General features: G+C 41.5%; 2 protein-coding genes across 9 annotated transcripts in view; one reads left to right on the forward strand and one right to left on the reverse strand.

The window, feature by feature from the left end:
* Window positions 1-11,937, forward strand: part of LOC117429603 (protein mono-ADP-ribosyltransferase PARP4-like) — a 64,349-nt gene extending 52,412 nt beyond the window's left edge. For all 8 annotated transcript variants that reach the window (XM_058998361.1, XM_034049314.3, XM_034049311.3 and 5 more), the window contains 4 exons: window positions 1,037-1,127; window positions 1,684-1,786; window positions 6,056-6,188; window positions 10,989-11,937. In XM_058998361.1, coding sequence (XP_058854344.1) covers window positions 1,037-1,127; window positions 1,684-1,786; window positions 6,056-6,188; window positions 10,989-11,208 — 547 coding nt within the window. In that variant the 3' untranslated portion in view covers window positions 11,209-11,937. The remainder of the gene's footprint in view (window positions 1-1,036; window positions 1,128-1,683; window positions 1,787-6,055; window positions 6,189-10,988) is intronic.
* A 3,676-nt stretch (window positions 11,938-15,613) lies between these two features.
* Window positions 15,614-16,159, reverse strand: LOC131700628 (SCAN domain-containing protein 1-like). Its single transcript, XM_058999161.1, has one exon. It carries the CDS (start codon window positions 16,157-16,159, stop codon window positions 15,614-15,616), a length of 546 nt encoding a protein of 181 aa, XP_058855144.1.
* Between the last annotated feature and the right edge of the window lie 4,918 nt (window positions 16,160-21,077).

Here is a 21,077-nt window from a genome sequence, read left to right on the forward strand (position 1 = left end):
TCTCATTCAATCCTTTCAGATCAACTATTCCATTTCTAAACTGAACCTTCTTTCACTCCTGGGACATTTCAATTTTGCAATTTGCATCATTCCTCAAGCTGAAGCCCGGAAACACATTAGGATGTGGTCCTTTCTCTACAGCAGTGGAATGGCCTTTCTCTGTTTTTTTATGATTACTTCATTTCTGCCCCCCACAACCTCTCACTCCATACGGATGCTGCTTCTATTTGTTTTGGTGGAATTTTTCTTAAATCAATAGTTCTCAGATGTCTGGCCTCCAGAAATCAAAAATCTTTCTCCTCTGCTTAAATCCCCTTCCCCTTGGGGGAAGTTCCTTTCTTCCTGGCCTTGGAGGTTGTCAAGGGGAAACCCCTATTCTGTTACTACAGTTTTATAATGCGATGCATTGTACTGTGATATTTTGTAACAACTGTAAGTCGTCCTGTATAAGGGCATCTGCTAAGAAATAAATAATAATAAGTCACAAGCACTTGGTCTTTATTCTAGTAGTCCCTTTATGCAGGCCTGGCTCCTGCCCCATGAGGTAATGGTTACATTTCTATTTCAGGGAACCAGGGTTATGATAAATGGGATTTCATTGCTGAAGTCTCGAAGCTTTCAGACTCCTGTTTCCATGCTTTTTAGTGTGAGAAGGCAATTTACTTAGTTGTGCGTTTTGGCCACACACTTCCTATAGTGTGAGGTATACGCGTGCTACGTCACAACTCATGACTGTGAAGAGCTTTTAAACTGCATGGAAAACTGGGCCATTGACACACATCGCTGCATTAAGTACAGTGGACATTGGAATATGCTTAGAATGTTGGAATGTTAGGGAGCAAAGTGGAATATGACATCAAACTCTGAAAGGCATTCTAACGGATACACCTACTCATTTAGAGGTTTTCCTGGAGTGGTAGAAAGAAGATGATGATATAGGTGTCATTTGCCCCCCCATACCATAAACTGATAATGAAAATCCAGTTGCTGGGAATGTGTACTGTGTAACAGAAGTGTAAATGTGAATTGGTTCCAGATGTTCAGAAACGAGGGAAGATCTTGATACCCCTTCAAGGAGCAGAGCCTCCTTGCTACCCTGGACACAGCTGTTTGACCTCCAGCATCAGGTAATGAGTTCTCTCAAACACTTTACTCTTCTAGTTTGTAAAGCTACCTCGTTATGTGAGCATACATCTGACCCGGTTAAGATTAGTGATTTTTGTTGAGAGGAATGATTGTACTCTCCACCATTGTAATACATAGGAGCTTAACTGAGGTATTTCTTTCTTTAAGAAATGAGTAATTGTTAACATTATTTAAACATTTAGAAGTTACCAATTCATGTGTATGTCTGGACATCATTTCATTTATTATTTTATGTTAAACCAGCTGTTTCTTTTGTATTGTACTGAATAATATTAAACCCTGTTTCCTGTTCCTTAAGCCCCAAAGTGAAATATTAAATGCAGGTACAATAAAAATCTGCCTGCACCTTATCTCCCTGCTTTGTGACATGAAAACATATTAAATATAAAATACACAGCAAGTGCCCTGGCGACAGGGATATAGTGTCATTTCCTCTTCTAGTACACAACTAAACTGTAATATATTATCTAACTATGGATAATAAATATATTCTGTGCCACTCTACAGCAAGTTTTATAGTCTTCCCTTGTTGTGCAGGATGGCTACTGGCAGTTCAGTCCAGAGTTAGGCTCTCTACTACACATGGATGTGGATTATTTTGCGAATGTCTTCCTCAAGGAAAAAGGGATCCTGTCTTTAGGTAAAGTTTTAATTCTGTACTGTGCAAAAGCTTTAGTCCAACTGTGTTTACTATGCATATCCCTGTTAATAGGGAGAGGCAACAGCAAGTATGTGGAAGTATGCTTATCTGTGTGGTAAAGCTTGGGTTAGAACATTCTTTAGCGCTCGCTATTGAGAGTCTTCGAATCTGAGGTTATGAGGAGGTGGTTATGATAGCTCTATGCAATTTCAGCTGGAGAGGGTGTGTGTTACTAACATACTTTTATGTATGCTGTGAATACATTTTGTTTGTGGCAGCAATTGTAAAGAATATAGGCTATAGGGCAATGCAAAGAGGTATTCAATATTTTACTATTCAGGAAATTATATATAATTTAGACTTTAGAACATCTTTTAATAAATTCTCTTAGCAACAATACCAACATGTATTACAATGTACGTCACCTTATTCATGAACTGAATGTTTATATTTATGATTTTATGAAGATTACCAAAAGTAAGAAATGGTCTGCACTGGAAAATGTAAAGCAGCATACACATTCTAACTCTGATCAGAACATCACAAAAGAAAGTACCAGTGCTGAACAATCAATTTTGTTCAAGGGACTAAGATTTGTACCAACAAAAAAGTAGCTGATGAATTCACAACCATCAATGATATGCAACATTCCCCCCCCCCCCCCCCCCCCCGTCTGTGTCTACATGCCCACTTCACAGAAACTGATCCTAATAACTCAACACTACTCCCCTTACTAGTTCCATGCATACCGATATTTTTCATCGATACAAATCAAACTAAACGATCTAGGCCATCCAATCGTATCAGTCTGTTCCTGTCCCACAGAACTGATCTCCAAATTCCTTGTTGAATCACTGCCCGCCTATGTTAAAGACTCTACACATTTTCTTAAACAATTGGATAATTTCAAACAGCACCCTTGTGATAATATTATTCTTTTTACAATGGACATTAAAAGCCTCTACACTGTTATACCAAACAATGAAGGGTTAATTGCAATGAAACACTTTCTTGATGAATGGATAGTGAAAGAACCTCCAACAGATATCCTTCTGAGACTGGCTGAACTTGTGCTCACATTTGAATTGTTTTTCCTTTGATGGTAATTTTTACACTGAAGTGTAAGCATGGGAACTAAAATGGGACCATCTTATGCTTGTCTTTTTGTGGGAACAGTTGAAAACAAATTTTTACAGCAATACAATGGAAACACACCTAAACTATATCTGAAGTACATTGACGACATCTTTGGAATTTTCACCAACTCCAGTGAGGATTTAAAACAGTACATTCAGTCGGAAATTAGTGTGTTTTTTGGAAATTGTGGCTTTCCGGACAAGATCATCACTAAAGCTATATCCCGCATTGCAAATATAAATAGAAAAAATGCTTTATATAATAACAATATCCAACACACAGATGATAGAATCCCTCTGGTCCTCGCTTACCACCCGACCAACAGAAAGATACAGACAATTGTGCAAAGAGACTTTACAACAAGACCCATCTACAGCGCCTCTTTAAGACTCCCCCCTTGATGTCATATAGAAGAGACAAGAATATAAGAGAATATGTGGTACACAGTGCTATTCGTCCTTCTGGGGAACCTTTGAAAGGCACATATCCATGTAATAGATCACGATGTAATACCTGTAAATACATTCATTCTGAAACGGATTAGAGGCATTACATCTTCATTCAACATTTATGAACATTTTACATGTACCTCTAAAGTAGTGGTTCTTAACCTTTACTGCAGCCTGCACCCCTTTGGTTCTCAAAATATGTTCGCGCACCCCTTATCAAAAATCGTTGAAGTACGTCTGTTCTTTAAACTTAAGATACATCATAACTATAGAATGAAAGAGATAGACATATTTATTTTAATTTCACAGTAAAATTAAGAATATATGAAAAATTACACACTTTTTTTTTACCGCTCAGTGACTCTTCTGCTGTTGGGGGGCCTATACACTTTTAAATGCATATTAAATGTATGTAAAATAGTTGTGTTATTACTCACCACAAATAATAGTACAGTAGGCACACAGAAATACACAAGTACTACCCAGAGATGTTGCAGAGTTTTGCTGTGGAAGTAAACTGTAACCGACACGCTAACAGTTAGCAGCTAACTGAATTCAATCAAAGCCGCGGCGCTGCCACATCTGCATATGCGTCACGAAATGCAACGTGGCTGTACACTATTTTGTAGCAAGATAATTTCACTACAATTAGCTTAAACTTGAAAAATGTATTGTTTGTATATTACAGTAATTGTTAAATGTATAATATTAATAAATACAAAGGTTTGATGAAACAAAGTAGTTGTACTTGCGTGCCTGTGCTTAATTTGTGTTCGATGATTTACCCTCTAAAAAAATCTGGCATGTCTCGCACCCCGAGAAAGGGCATCTCGCATCCCCAGGGGGTGCGTGCACCCCAGGTTAAGAACCACTGCTCTAAAAGGAATAGTATACTGCATTATCTGCAAGAAATGCAACAAATTATATATTGGGGAAAACTAAAAGAAGTTTAGCAGACCGGTTTGTAGAGCACTTAAGAAGCATTCACATTAACACCACTGCATATCCAGTAGCCCATCACTTCAACAGTGATGATCACACTGCTGAAGACATCACAGTCTGTGTGATCAATCAGTGCTATGGAACAAATGTTGCTCGGAAACAAAAGGAACGAGAGTTTATCTTCAAACTGGGAACTTTGGAACCCCTGGGAATGAACATTCTATTCCTATAATCAAGACCCCATCCACAGAATTTTTGTATAATTACAAATCTTGAATAACAAGTTTCCTGCACTGTGTTTACTTTTCTTTTTAAACAGCTGAGGAAGGGCTTAAATATATTTATAACACGGATTGGAAAAATAACCACCTTTGATTGGTTAAACAGCATCACATGGCCGTGCGTATGTAGCGCGTATATAGCACGGCTTGCATACTAATGAGCCGCTTCACACTGAATAAATCACTACACATTCTAAATTCCATGACAAACTGCCATTTTATTTGTTTATTAGTTACAAAACCACAGCCAAAAATGAGTGGCATTTTACCTATTTCCTTTAATATATTTGGGGATGAAACTCCAGAGAACTGGTACAACACCAGCTTTGAGTGAGGACAGCAGACCACCTGAAAAAAATAAATAAAATAAGTGCACCAGCAAGTGTAGACACAGAACAGTAGATGAGGACCAGCTAAATGAAATAGAAGAAAACAAAGATTGAAAAAAAAAAAACCCACAGCATGGGCTGGTTAATGTACTTAAAGAAAAAAAAAATATGGACATTCATTTTATGGAACTAAGGCCAAAAAATCAACAACATGAAGGGAATTTTATGCCAGTACAAGAAGTTCAGCTGGGGACCAGTATTCAGTCACCAGTTTTATAACGCTGAGCTGGACTAAATACATATTTTTAACAGTATAAGTTTTAACATCTCTGCTGACAGCGAGTTTAAAACCAGCAATAATCTATTCCTGTCAGTCATGAAAACGCTTAGAAAGGCAGGTAAAGACAAGGCCAGACACCACCCCCGGAATTACCAGCCTGGATTTGAAGTGTCTGCAAGAAACTGAGGTACTGTCCCCTGACACCGCGGTCGGATTGGTGCGTAAAGTCTGGTTCGATCGTCAGCTTAATCTGGCACGACTTGGACGCGAGGGTGTCCGACAACTAACACAAACCTATTTTGAGATCCAAAAGGATGAAAATGTACTAGAATATGTGTGTCTCACATATGAGTTCACAAACTCGCTTTAAGATCCGGCTTCAGTCTCCATCGCAGCTGCTCCCTTTACTTCCTTAGTGTCATTTGAAACTGTGCCCATCAACACAGCTCATGCTCAGTTTCAAGTGAGATGGCACTTTCAATGCAGTAATTCACAACAAACAAACACCATTTATTTTTAATAAGCGAACAATTCATTAAATTAAATTTGGGACTATATTATACTGCGGATGTATACACAATAAAAGTTTCTGGTTTTGTCTTGATTTAAATGTGTTTTAATTATTTTTCTTCCCCTAAATGACAGGTAGCCGTGTTATAAGCGGTATAAACCACTTCGGGCCGTGTGGTTCCGATGATATATACCACTTTTGGCGTGGTTATCACCACCCCAGGCGTGGTATACATCATGGGAACTGCACGGCCCGTCGTGGTTTATACCTTATATATATATATATAATATCAAATTTCATGTAAAACCTGTATAAACATACTTCAAATGTCTTTTTATAGGTGTCAAATCAAGCGAAGAAATATTAAGGCTTGTTGCAACGATGTTAGTACTGCAGCTAATACGATATATGGAGCAACTGGAAGGACTTATTTTCAAGTCTCTCTTTCAACTAGATGACACGGTACATCAGAGGTATGTTTACTCATTGCTGTTTTGCAGTTTACAGGCCAGGGGCATAACAGCCACAGTCGAGCACTGTCAAGTAAAAGCTTGACTCCCTAGATAATACTACCCTCACTGCCACAGACAGACTTGTTCTCCAAGGATTTCATCAGCATCATGATCCCCTTTGAGGAAGTTAGACAGGATACAGGGAGACCAAGTTGTCACAGCTAGTTTGGGCATCTCCTCTATCCGTGGGATCTAGAGACACCTCCGTTCCCCAGCAGAGTACAACAGCAAGCTTGTGATTGCACTCATGAGTTCCATTGAAAAGCGCCTGTCAAAGTATGAGGACAGGACCACTTAGCAGAGAGCAGCTGTTCTGGATCCATGCCTGAAGCTTCACTGTTATGAAGTGACCAATCATCACACCATCTCATCTTGGCCAGCATCTTCACCATGGATTCACAAGACCAACCCCAGGTAGATGTATTTTTCCCCTCCGCACAGGAAAAGCTGTATGTTACCCTTTGAAGATGAGCCCCAAGTTGATGTCACCAGTCTACATGCTCAAGAAGTGAAAACCTACCTAAAAGATCCCTGAATACCCTACAATCGAGATCCTCTTGTATTCAGGAAAGACAACCAGCACCCATTGTCCCCGGCTTTCCCAGCTAGCTCAGCTTGCTTATTTATGTTTTTTATTTGTCATCTTTGGATGCTTTACATTACATTGATATACACTACCGGTCAAAAGTTTTAGAACACCTCCATTTTTCCAGTTTTTATTGAAATTTACACAGTTTAATGTCTCAATGTACTCTGAAATTAAAGCATAGAACAAATAAACAATTGGAGATAAATCATGGAATCGTTTTGTTTAACAAAATTTAATCTAAATTTTTGACTCAAAAGTAGCCACCTTTTGCAGATATAATGGCCGAACACACTCGTGGCATTCTTTCTACAATGGAAATCAAATATTGTTCGGAAAGTTCTTCCCAACACTGTTGCAGAAGTTCCCACAAATGTGTTGCACTTGTAGGTTGCTTTGCTTTCACCCTTCTGTCCAGTTCATCCCAGACCAGCTCGATGGAGTTTAAGTCTGGAGACTGTGCTGGCCATTCCATGATTTGAAGCCTACCGTCTTGTTCTTTTCTTCTAAGGTAGTTCTGACATAGCCTGGAGGTATGTTTTGGGTCATTATCTTGCTGTAGGAAGAACCCCTGACCAACTAGGCATATAGCAGAGGGTATTGCATGGCGCTGTAAAATGCTGTGGTAGCAGTTTTGGTTCAGGGTGCCACTCACTCTGTGCAAGTCGCCGACTCTGGATCCAGCAAAAAAGAGCCCCAGACCATCATGCTTCCTCCTCCATATTTGACAGTTGGTGTCACACACCGAGGAACCATCCTTTCGCCTACTTGATGGCGTACAAAAACCCTGCGTGATGAACCGAAGATTTCAAATTTTGATTCCAGTCTTCAGTAGTCCACTGGCGGTGCTTCATGGCCCAGGCAAGCCTCTTTCTTATTTTGCCATCTTAGCAATGGCTTTCTTACTGCCACTCGACCTGTCAAACCTGCAGCTCGAAGTCTTCTCTTCACAGTTGAAACTGAGACTTGCTTACTTCGACCAGTGTTGAGCTGTGCTTGAAGCTGTTGTCCTGTGAGCCACCTATCACACAAGCTGTTGACTCTCAGAAACTTGTCTTCTGATTCTGTTGTGGCTTTGGGTCTGCCAGACCTCTTCCTGTCAGAGTTTCCTCCAGTTTCCAAGTGCCTTTTGATGGTGTAGGAAACTGTACTCACTGACACCTTGGCTTTCTTTGCAATTTCTCTAAAGGGAAGACCTAAACTTTTAAGGGTTATAATGGTCTGTCTGTCTTCCTTTGTTAATTGCCTTTTTCTTGCCATTATGAGTGCAATATACTACTTCTTGCAGTACAATACTGTCCAAATAATGCTTAAGAGGGTGTAGTAACACAGTCTGTTCCAACACTGCTTTTATACAGACAGAGGGTTTGTAAGTAATCAACAAAAGTTGGGACACCTGTAGGAATTGTTAGCATCAACTTTCAAAGCTTAATTTACTTCCATTGCTGCAGAACAGCTGTAAGTTGTTAACCCATTACTTGTTCCCTGAAAAAGGCCTTTTTGTATAACTCTGAAATGTACATTATTTTTCAGTTTTTGGTAACCTAAACTTTTTTTTTTTAACCTCTGGCAGTTTACCGCTTACCTTTGTACCATTTCAGGTTATTCACTGGACTTGAACTGCTTAAATTTCAATACAAACTGGAAAAATGGGGGTGTTCTAAAACTTTTGACCGGTAGTGTATGTGTGTGATTTAATACATAACCATTGCAGTAAATACAAAAAATGCATAATATAATATGTATATGATTTACATATTTACTCATAGCTCAGTTATTTGTTCTATTGTATTGAGAAACCCAAACCTAGTATGAATACACTTTGACAACTGGTGGGGGGGCGGGGGGGTGAGGACATGATTAAAAAAAAAAAGGTTAGGAAGCCCTGCTGTAGTTCAACAAACATTTTACAAGACAGATTAAAACAGTGGATTGTGTTATATCTGTTCACAAACATGTATTACAATGCAGAAGTATTTGCATTTTAATCTGAAAGTTATCAAATGCATTTTCATTTTCATTTTGTGAAGTCTCAATTGCAGTCAAATTTAGAAGCAACTAACTACTGCATTTGTATTTGCGTTTGTAAGACTTAAGCCTGGGACACACATGAGCGGCGCGGCACCGCTAGAGGGGAGCAGCAAAATGCTGCACATATCGCTCACCTTTTATTTCAAATGGAGTGAACACACATTGACTTAAAAATGAAGTTGCAGAAAAGTGTCGCAGTGGCAGAATTTTAGAATGGCAAAATAATCGCTCAGTGAGTGATATTTTGCTGCTAAAACATTTTCCCGCAGTGGCAAATCTGGTTCTAGCCAGTCAGGTCCATGGTGTGGGATACGTCATGTCATGATAAACTAGAATATCCATCAATATGGAGGAGCTACTGATAGCTGAAGTTTCTCAGCATCCCGAGCGATTATAAAAATAAGAATTTCAAGGATGTTGGTTCTGGGTCTATTGAATAATCCAAAACAAATACTAACCGCTTACACCTGCATTAATTCAGTTACTTGACATCCTCTATCATTTGTCAGATATTCATGCCACGTAATTAACCAGTTGCCAGCCTACTGGTTATTGTGTATACAACTGCGAAGAATGTGATCCCTTTTTTTCTTAATAGCAGCTCCTATACAATGTATAACTACAAATAGAGAACCACAATCCAGTCTTGGTAAGTGCGGTGCTGGATATATAATAGCTGTTTCTTTGTAGAAAAAGGCTTTCACATTGTATCCCAAAATAAATATATTTTGCATACATATCCTTAGGTAAATATAAAAGGGAAATATTTCTAAGTAGTGTTCTGATATGGGAACTTAGTTAGATCCTGATAACAATTTCTGGAGATGGACATGGTCATTCACTCTGGGTTCAAGCAGTAAAAGTTCAAGAATGATATACATTTTTTGGGTTGTTGTACAGTGCTGGGAGGTGGTAGGCGGTCTTTTTCTTAAATCGCCGCTTCACAAGGTTGATGTGTGTCCATCAAGCAGAGCGGTATTACCGCTCGCTGCGCCGCTTCACTCCCGTGAGCGGAGCCGCGCCGCTCACGTGTGTCCGAGGCTTTACAGGTATTTGCATTAAATGCACTTGAACCCAGATCTGGCGAGTGCTATTTTATAGTGCAATAACACACGCCAGAGTGTTCAAAATGGTCTAAAATCCTTTCACTGTTTAACCATATTGCTTTAATACATTTTCTTAACTGGGGATGTTTTTAAAACCTTGTGAATAATTTGAGTGATGGGTCAGTATGACATAATAGCTGCATAACACAGATACACTTTTCAAATTGGAGCATTATGGCCTGAGATTAGGAAAGGCCATGGGAATTGTAAGAAAGGGGGGCTATTCCAACTGAAAGATTGGTGTACGAGGACTTAAGCCTGATTCGCACAGGAGTCAAAATTACCACAAGAGGTGTGAATCGTCCATTTCTTTTTAGCCCAAATCCTTCTCAGAGGTCCTCCCTGATTTTTTTTTTGTTTGTTTTACAGTCCCTCTGTAAAATGTCAAACCCAGATGTCCTGTGTTATTAGTCCCGCGTGAATCAGCCATGTCAGTGTTATGTTGGAATTGGTAGAAGCATTTCCAGGGTAGTCACCTAAAGCAATAACAGCCTTTAAAAATGAACCGCGATAGAATATTAACATTGGTATGAACGGTCCTGAGATTCTACAGTTCAGTAAAACATTACGATTATGCATAACCAAATTGGAGAGTGGGGAAAATACAACACATAAATTGGCAACTCTTTGAAGAAATTGGATGTTTTGAACGAAGCATTTGGAAATAAATGCATATCACTCAAGGGACAAAATGTTTGACATGGTCAAGGTCTGGTACCCTTGAAAAAGAAGGTACAATGAAATGAAAAGGCACTCTGTTGCTTGCTTCATTCTTCCTCCATCTTACACAAGTTATTTACAGCCGGTTCATTGTTTACAAATCATGCACAAAAACGCTCTGACCAGTATTGCATTTCATTTTGAATTTAACGACTTTCCTGCTGAAAACTAGTCCACATCTGGGAGGTTACAAAATGTCTTCAGCTTTTCATCAGCTCTGAGGACGTTTCATTTTTAGTCCCATCCGAATCATACTTTAGTCACTATTTTCTGACTTTCCATCTTACAAAGTCAAGCCTTTGATTTATTTTCTTGCAGATCAGAACACTGGGGCTCGGTGAAAAAAGCAGTGGATTGGGTAAAGGTGGCAGACTGGCGATATCCATCCATTTACTGGAGACTGGAGCTTGGAAGAGACTGGGAATCAACCACACGGCAGCTGCTGTGTATTGACCCAGTGAAGCAGAACTCTCCCCTGCAGCTGGTGCGCATCACATGTTTTAAACCTGGCTGCTTCCCAAAAGGTGGACTTAGTTAGCCTATTTCCTGCCAATGAAGAAGAGACATTGTATTAATGCTTGGTCCTGAATTTTTAGTGGGAAGCTCCCCCAGGACCAGGCATTTTTTGGCTGTAGTTGACTCTTCCTATAAAAACTCAGCCGCTTCTTGGAAATGGTGTCCTTTTATTCAGAACACTCTGGGGAACATTACAAAAGTACTTCTCAAACCATTCAAGCATGTTGCTTTTTTTTTTTCAATACTATTATATCTATGTATTATATATTCTGCTTAGAGATACATGTATACAAATGTGTTATTCTATGACCTGGGAGACATTACAATACTTCTGAAAGTTTTGTTAAAATATTGATGTTTGGGCAGATTACAAAACATTGTTTCAGCCGAGTAATTGTAATGACATACACGTTTAAATTCTCAGGCTCTTTAAGCATAATAGACACTACTCACAATTTATTTTCTAAAAACAAATGTTAGTTACTCACTTCATTATTAATCAGTAATGAGGAAAAGAAAACTTCCTTGATACATTTAGTTCATGAAATAGTATATGCTTATATCCACTTATTTCTTGATATTTATAAATGTTGTATAAACACACAGACGTGCTCAAATTTGTTGGTACCCTTACAGGTCATTGAAATAATGCTTCATTCCTCCTGAAAAGTGATGAAATTAAAAGCTATTTTATCATGTATACTTGCATGCCTTTGGTATGTCATAGAATAAAGCAAAGGAGCTGTGAAAAGAGATGAATTATTGCTTATTCTACAAATATATTCTAAAATGGCCTGGACACTTTTGTTGGTACCCCTTAGAAAAGATAATAAATAATTGGATTATAGTGATATTTCAAACTAATTAGTTTCTTTAATTAGTAGCACACATGTCTCCAATCTTGTAATCAGTCATTCAGCCTATTTAAATGGAGAAAAGTAGTCACTGTGCTGTTTGGTATCATTGTGTGCACCACACTGAACATGGACCAGAGAAAGCAAAGGAGAGAGCTGTCTGAGGAGATCAGAAAGAAAATAGACAAGCATGGTAAAGGTAAAGGCTACAAGACCCTCTCCAAGCAGCTTGATGTTCCTGTGACAACAGTTGCAAATATTATGAAGAAGTTTAAGGTCCATGGAACTGTAGCCAACCTCCCTGGGCGCGGCCGCAAGAGGAAAAATCAACCCCAGAGTGAACAGAAGGATAGTGCGAATGGTAGAAAAAGAACCAAGGATAACTGCCAAAGAGATGCAAGCTGAACTCCAAGGTGAAGGTACGTCAGTTTCTGATCGCACCATCCGTTGCTTTTTGAGCGAAAGTGGGCTCCATGGAAGAAGACCCAGGAGGACTCCACTTTTGACAGAAAAACATAAAAGCTAGACTGGAATTTGCTAAAATGCACATTGACAAGCCACAATCCTTCTGGGAGAATGTCCTTTGGACAGATGAGTCAAAACTGGAGCTTTTTGGCAAGTCACATCAGCTCTATGTTCACAGACGAAAAAATGAAGCTTTCAAAGAAAAGAACACCATACCTACAGTGAAACATGGAGGAGGCTCGGTTATGTTTTGGGGCTGCTTTACTGCGCCTGGCACAGGGTGCCTTGAATCTGTGCAGGGCACAATGAAATCTCAAGACTATCAAGGCATTCTGGAGCGAAACGTACTGCCCAGTGTCAGAAAGCTCTGTCTCAGTCGCAGGTCATGGGTCCTCCAACAGGATAATGACCCAAAACACACAGCTAAAAGCACCCAAGAATGGATAAGAACAAAACATTGGACTATTCTGAAGTGGCCTTCTACGAGTCCTGATCTGAATCCTATCGAACATCTATGGAAAGAGCTGAAACTTGCAGTCTGGAGAAGGCACCCATCAAACCTGAGACAGCTGGAGCAGTTTGCTCAGGAAGAGTGGGCCAAACTACCTGTTAACAGGTGCAGAAGTCTCATTGAGAGCTACAGAAAACGTTTGATTGCAGTGATTGCCTCTAAAGGTTGTGCAACAAAATATTAGGTTAGCGGTCCCATCATTTTTGTCCATGCCATTTTCATTTGTTTTATTATTTACAATATTATGTTGAATAAAAAATCAAAAGCAAAGTCTGATTTCTATTAACTATGGAATAAACAATGGTGGATGCCAATTATGTTTGTCAGTTTCAAGTTTTCAGAGAAAATTGTGCATTCTTCGTTTTTTGTGGAGGGGTACCAACAAATTTGAGCATGTCTGTATATACACACAAAAGACAGAATAAATGTTCTAATAAAATTATAAGTCAAATACATCAGATTGACAGTGTTCCCCTTTTTTATTAGCTCTAAACAAGTTCCTGTGATATTTTGTTTCTGCTTTTGTCTCTGCCGGGCTGCTGTAAACTGTCTCTGCGCTTTAGACACTAAATGCCCGTCTCAGTGATGTCAGGAAGTGAAGGTCCCTCCCCTATCCATTGATGTGTGTTTCAAGCCTGTACTGCAAAGTACGGTGGCCCTGTAAGTCATCAAAACAAACTGCTTTTTTTTTTTTTTTTTTTTAAATCGTGTTTGTCGCAGAAGCCCACTTCAGTATAATTGTTAACGTGATCCCAGTCCTTAAAGGGTTAAGCTATTGCCACAGTTTAAAGGGATATTTGATATGATCTACACGTCCTTGTGGAAGGGTGGTGGGTAATTCACTGACGCAGAGACAGACAGGTGTATTTGGCGTCACCACACAGGTGCCCAGTTTTATTTTTGTTGGGAGCAGGGAGTTGATCTCTTTAGCCCGCAGATGGCGCTGTGGGTCCGTGGTCTGCGTACCACCGATGGTAAACAGAGCCACGGAGAATACCAGGAGTCTGGTAAACCAGGGATCGGACAGTAGCACTCGCAGGTGCCTCAAACAAAACAATGAAAACAAAAGATCAAAGAAAAAGAGAAAATAAAACACAGTAATAAACCTTCAAAGAAAAAGGTGCTGCCCTTGGCAACAATATCCCGGTCGCCGCTACCCGCACGACCCGGATCTCCGTCCTACACTACCGGCTCGCTATGCTTGCCTTTTTACTACTGGGGTTCTGCCCAAAGGTACCCCGCTCTCCCTAATTCTGTCTATCCGGAGGCTCCTTTCTCTCCGCTGATCCTCGCTCCCGGTCAGCACTTTCCGCACCTCCAGCGCGTCTAAAACGGCAGACCTGAGGAAACAGCAGAGCATTATCTTATAGGGCCAACAATCTCCCCAAGACCCGCCTCGCAGCCATTCAGAGAGAGAGGGAGAGTCCACACCCACTCTCCCACCTCCCCGTGTCACGGCTTCTGACAGGCGGTTGTTGGACGACTGCCGCCCCCTCCTGCAGCACTGTGAACACGCCAGCAGAGTCAGTACAGATCTCTCCCCTGTTACATATCCTCCCCCTTAGAATGGCACCACCGGTCCATTCGAAAATCCTACAACCCCATGCCTTCCCGAGAAAAAAAATCTGCGTTTTGATGCAGTTTCCCCGCTCGGTGAACTACCCTGAAGGCATAGGGCTGCAAGGCCAAGTACCACCGCGTGATTCTGGCGTTGCTATCTTTCATTCGGTGAAGCCATGCTAAGGGGGCATGATCTGTAACAAGGGTGAAGTGTCGCCCCAGGAGGTAGTACCGGAGTGACTCGACTGCCCATTTTACTGCGAGACACTCCTTCTCGATGGTACTGTAGTTTTTCTCGCGGGGAAGGAGCTTCCTGCTGATGTACAGGACCGGGTGCTCGCTTCCCCGAACCTCCTGAGACAACACTGCCCCGAGACCTGTCTCTGACGCATCCGTCTGCAGGGTAAACCTCTTACCGAAATCCGGGCTGCATAGCACTGGCTTGCTACACAACCTCCGCTTCAAGGCGAGAAAGGCCCTCTGGCACAGCTCCGTCCACTGAACCGTATTTGGGGCAGCCTTCCGGGTGAGGTCTGTCAAGGGAGCAGCGAGCGTGGCGAAGCTCGGGATGAACTTTCTATAATAGCCCGCTAGTCCCAAGAAAGAGCGCACCTGGGTTTTAGTCGTAGGGACCGGCCAGTCAGCCAAGGCTTTCACCTTAGCAATCAGCGGTCTGATCTGGCCACCCCCTACTCGATACCCCAAATACTCCGACTCACTCTTCCCAATGGCACATTTCTTTGGGTTAGCAGTGAGCCCCGCCTCCCGCAAGGATTGCAGCACCGCCGCTACCTTACACAGATGACTCGGCCAGTCCTCACTGTGGATAACCACGTCATCTATGTAAGCAGCGGCGTACTGCTGATGGGGCTGTAAAATGTGATCCATCATCCGCTGGAAAGTGGCAGGGGCTCCGTGCAACCCAAAGGGCATGGTCCTAAATTGGTACAACCCGAAGGGAGTCGAAAACGCCGTCCTCTCTTTAGATTCCGGGGTCAGGGGTATCTGCCAGTACCCCTTCGTTAAATCCAGTGTCGTCATAAAATGAGCGGTGCCTGTCGCTGGACCCACAGCCGAGGACCCGGGGCCAGACACTCCAGGAAGCGCTCCACCACCACCATCTCCACCAACCTGGCTTTGGTGTTTACGTCCGGGTTCAGCCAACCTAGGGCGTAATCTTTCAGGCGGTGGGCAATGGTTCGGGGGTGCTCCTCTGCCGCAAACTGTTCCCCCCGGAATTTTTTCCGATACCCCTCGGGCGTGGCCCCCACGCGATTAAGGATGACCGCCTTCAGAGTTGGGTAATCCATCATAGCCTCCGGGGACAGTGTCCTCGCCGCTGCTTGCGCCTCACCCGTGAGCTGAGGCAGTAGGCAGCTAGCCCACTGCTCTGGAGCCCACCCGGCCGAGGTCGCCATGGCCTCAAACACCTCCAAGTAGGCTTCTGGTCGATCCTCGGCCGTCATTTTAGTAGGTCTTTGCAACCGGGGGTCTGGGGCTGTTGATCTAGCCGCCCCCTGCACCGCAGCGGTGAGAGTCTGGCGCAGGAGGTCCATCAGGGCAGCAAACTGCGTGGCATCCATTATGTTTTGTGGGTTTTTTTTTTTTATCTCTGGGTAGGTGCACTGCTTGGGGCAATGCCAGTGAATCCCACTTCTGACACCACGTGTGGAAGGGTGGTGGGTAATTCACTGACGCAGAGACAGACAGGTGTATTTGGCGTCACCACACAGGTGCCCAGTTTTATTTTTGTTGGGAGCAGGGAGTTGATCTCTTTAGCCCGCAGATGGCGCTGTGGGTCCGTGGTCTGCGTACCACCGATGGTAAACAGAGCCACGGAGAATACCAGGAGTCTGGTAAACCAGGGATCGGACAGTAGCACTCGCAGGTGCCTCAAACAAAACAATGAAAACAAAAGATCAAAGAAAAAGAGAAAATAAAACACAGTAATAAACCTTCAAAGAAAAAGGTGCTGCCCTTGGCAACAATATCCCGGTCGCCGCTACCCGCACGACCCGGATCTCCGTCCTACACTACCGGCTCGCTATGCTTGCCTTTTTACTACTGGGGTTCTGCCCAAAGGTACCCCGCTCTCCCTAATTCTGTCTATCCGGAGGCTCCTTTCTCTCCGCTGATCCTCGCTCCCGGTCAGCACTTTCCGCACCTCCAGCGCGTCTAAAACGGCAGACCTGAGGAAACAGCAGAGCATTATCTTATAGGGCCAACAATCTCCCCAAGACCCGCCTCGCAGCCATTCAGAGAGAGAGGGAGAGTCCACACCCACTCTCCCACCTCCCCGTGTCACGGCTTCTGACAGGCGGTTGTTGGACGACTGCCGCCCCCTCCTGCAGCACTGTGAACACGCCAGCAGAGTCAGTACAGATCTCTCCCCTGTTACAGTCCTATATTTGTATTTGTTACAGGTTTAGTATTATAGTATGTGTGTTTACATGCAGGGAGGGAGGTTGAAGAGCATGTCAGTGTTTGCGACAGGAATGGCGTTGTGGTGACGTCAGGCCAGATGCAGGAACCAAACACACTGACAAGTAGGTACTGCAGTGCAAATGCGCACCGAGCGCCGTCTGTTTAATAACAAAAAATAAATACAAGGTTTTAACAAAAAGACTTTGCTCACAGAGCCAAAACAAAAAGTTTAAACAAAACAAATCTCACAAAAACACAAAATAATAAATGTCAAGCTGGCACATCACCTTCACTGTTCCTAGATTATTTTAAAATACATTTCACCCGCTCCTCCTCTGAACACCCACCACCTTGAGTGCAGAGAACTGCAGGCTTTTATTTACTGTGGCCGAGGGGTTAACTATCAATTCTCTCATTACCCCTTGGACACAATCTGCATGAGGTTTTTAATTATTACTGGCAGAGGACGAGCACTAATCTTACCTCTGCCAGAACACGTTTTAAATAAATACAATAACAAAACCCGCAGAGCTTCGCCGTCATGTCTACATACATAAATAAATCACAAAACAATAAACTGAACAGGGGCAGTTCTAAAAATAAATAAACAATGTCAATGTACAGGGCTACTCTCCCTGTTACAGTGTTGCACAGGCTTCAGTGCACATTGCAACAGCTTTTGTTTTTAGGGCACATGGCATCAATATGCTTTCCTGCCTCACTTCCCAAAAATCAGCCATGAGGAGTCATTTGAAGCAGAATGTGCTGAAAGTTGGTAACCATGGCAAATAGAAACCACAGTAGAGATCAATACCAAATATGATAAGCAGGCAAACATTTACAAATCATAAAAACGATGCAAACATTTATAAATGTTTCATGTTTGCTCCATTTCAATAGTTAAACACAAACCCAGAAATTTGAACATGATACTCATGGTATTAGGTGGTCTTGCTGTCTAATGCATGTTGGATTGTACATTAGGAGTGAAAATGACTGCAGACCAAGTTTGATAGAGTGGAAGATGAGTTAACAGATGGGTGTGGTGCAGGTGGAAACACGCATTAGAAAAAGCTTAGTAAATGCAGACTAAAAAGACATTTAAGGGAGATTTCATACGTTTATAAATAAGTGGTGTTATGTAAGCAAAAGTTACTACTTCAAAATGTGCATAAGAGGGCAGAAATGGAAGTTGCTTAAAGGGCTATAAACACTATTGTTTATTCGCTGTGTTTTTTTTTTTTTTTGTTCTTTTTTACGCCCGACGTGTCGCTGCTATTTTTGTATTGAGACTTGCACGTCCAATATCACAAGCAAGTAGGGGGAATGTCTCATTATAGCAGGATCTTGATAAATATCTCAATAAAAGAATACAGACAAATGATGTGAAAATATGATGAAATTGGAAAGTAAGCACTCTTGGCATTTTAAAATACACGCTGTTTTGACTACAGATTTTAGTTAACGGTCTAGGTGTAGCTAGAGATACTGCATCCCATTATTGCATATACAGTGCCTTGCGAAAGTATTCGGCCCCCTTGAACTTTGCGACCTTTTGCCACATTTCAGGCTTCAAACATAAGATATGAAACTGTAATTTTTTGTGAAGAATCAACAACAAGTGGGACACAATCATGAAGTGGAACGAAATTTATTGGATATTTCAAACTTTAACAAATAAAAAACTGAAAAATTGGGCGTGCAAAATTATTCAGCCCCCTTAAGTTAATACTTTGTAGCGCCACCTTTTGCTGCGATTACAGCTGTAAGTCGCTTGGGGTATGTCTCTATCAGTTTTGCACATCAAGAGACTGAAATTTTTGCCCATTCCTCCTTGCAAAACAGCTCGAGCTCAGTGAGGTTGGATGGAGAGCATTTGTGAACAGCAGTTTTCAGTTCTTTCCACAGATTCTCGATTGGATTCAGGTCTGGACTTTGACTTGGCCATTCTAACACCTGGATATGTTTATTTGTGAACCATTCCATTGTAGATTTTGCTTTATGTTTTGGATCATTGTCTTGTTGGAAGACAAATCTCCGTCCCAGTCTCAGGTCTTTTGCAGACTCCATCAGGTTTTCTTCCAGAATGGTCCTGTATTTGGCTCCATCCATCTTCCCATCAATTTTAACCATCTTCCCTGTCCCTGCTGAAGAAAAGCAGGCCCAAACCATGATGAAACACCACCATGTTTGACAGTGGGGATGGTGTGTTCAGGGTGATGAGCTGTGTTGCTTTTACGCCAAACATAACGTTTTGCATTGTTGCCAAAAAGTTCGATTTTGGTTTCATCTGACCAGAGCACCTTCTTCCACATGTTTGGTGTGTCTCCCAGGTGGCTTGTGGCAAACTGTAAACGACACTTTTTATGGATATCTTTAAGAAATGGCTTTCTTCTTGCCACTCTTCCATAAAGGCCAGATTTGTGCAGTATACGACTGATTGTTGTCCTATGGACAGAGTCTCCCACCTCAGCTGTAGATCTCTGCAGTTCATCCAGAGTGATCATGGGCCTCTTGGCTGCATCTCTGATCAGTCTTCTCCTTGTATGAGCTGAAAGTTTAGAGGGACGGCCAGGTCTTGGTAGATTTGCAGTGGTCTGATACTCCTTCCATTTCAATATTATCGCTTGCACAGTGCTCCTTGGGATGTTTAAAGCTTGGGAAATCTTTTTGTATCCAAATCCGGCTTTAAACTTCTCCACAACAGTATCTCGGACCTGCCTGGTGTGTTCCTTGTTCTTCATGATGCTCTCTGCGCTTTAAACGGACCTCTGAGACTATCACAGTGCAGGTGCATTTATACGGAGACTTGATTACACACAGGTGGATTCTATTTAATCATCATTAGTCATTTAGGTCAACATTGGATCATTCAGAGATCCTCACTGAACTTCTGGAGAGAGTTTGCTGCACTGAAAGTAAAGGGGCTGAATAATTTTGCACGCCCAATTCTTCCGTTTTTTATTTGTTAAAAAAGTTTGAAATATCCAATAAATTTCGTTCCACTTCATGATTGTGTCCCACTTGTTGTTGATTCTTCACAAAAAATTACAGTTTCATATCTTTATGTTTGAAGCCTGAAATGTGGCAAAAGGTCGCAAAGTTCAAGGGGGCCGAATACTTTCGCAAGGCACTGTATTCCATGCGCAGTTGAGATCCCCACCCTATAGCTGAATGCAATGGTTGTGAAGGGGTCTCTAGTAACAAGGTATCTGAGAAATAAGACACTACAGAATGCATCAAAATGCTTGCATTTGGTAGTCCTATCTGTATTTCTAATTTTGTTTAAACAATGTTTTTGTAACTAATAACATTTCAGATTATTTGTTTTAAAAACAAAATAGTAATACAATGTCAGACTTCCTCATGTAAATTTGAACTTGTTTGTTTCATGCAAGGTTTAAAAGATGGTGAGGGGGGATGGTAACAGAAAGTAAAGATATGTTAAATGTTGCAAAAAGGTTTTATGAAGAGTTATATATAAAAAGAGAAACAGAAAGATGTGCAGGATTTGTTTTTGAGGAAACTTGAGTGTGAAATAAGGAAGATAATACAGAGATTTAATACAACTGGGAATTGAAGTGAAAGAGTTTTCTTCATTTGGAAAGGGAAAGGCTCCAGGTTTAGACCGACTTCACATTGAATTTTATCAAACCTTCTGGGAAGAAAGATGCCAGAAAGATAATTTAATGGAAATGCTCAATGAATGTTTTGAAATGAAAAGGTTAGGGAAATCTGAGAGAAGACCCGATTATTTTTAAATAAAATTAAGGGGACAGAAATTATTTGAGAAATTGGAGGCCAACTACCCTGTTAAAATTGTGATTATAAAAATGAACCAAAATAGTAATGGGCAGACTGCAACAGGTAACAGGAGAATTAATTAATCCGGATCAAGTGTGTGGTGGCCCGGGAAGAACGGTAGTTGATAATTTGAATTTAATAAGAGATACGTGTTTATACTCAGAGAGAGAGAGGGCATCCTGTGTGTTTAATTAATATTGATCAAGAGAAAGCATACGACAGGGTAGACCAGGAGTATTTATATAAAGTTTTTGAACGTATGGGCTTTAATCC

The sequence above is a fragment of the Acipenser ruthenus genome, chromosome 24 (genome assembly GCF_902713425.1).
Source record: "Acipenser ruthenus chromosome 24, fAciRut3.2 maternal haplotype, whole genome shotgun sequence".
In the NCBI taxonomy this organism is placed as follows: Eukaryota; Metazoa; Chordata; class Actinopteri; order Acipenseriformes; family Acipenseridae; genus Acipenser; species Acipenser ruthenus.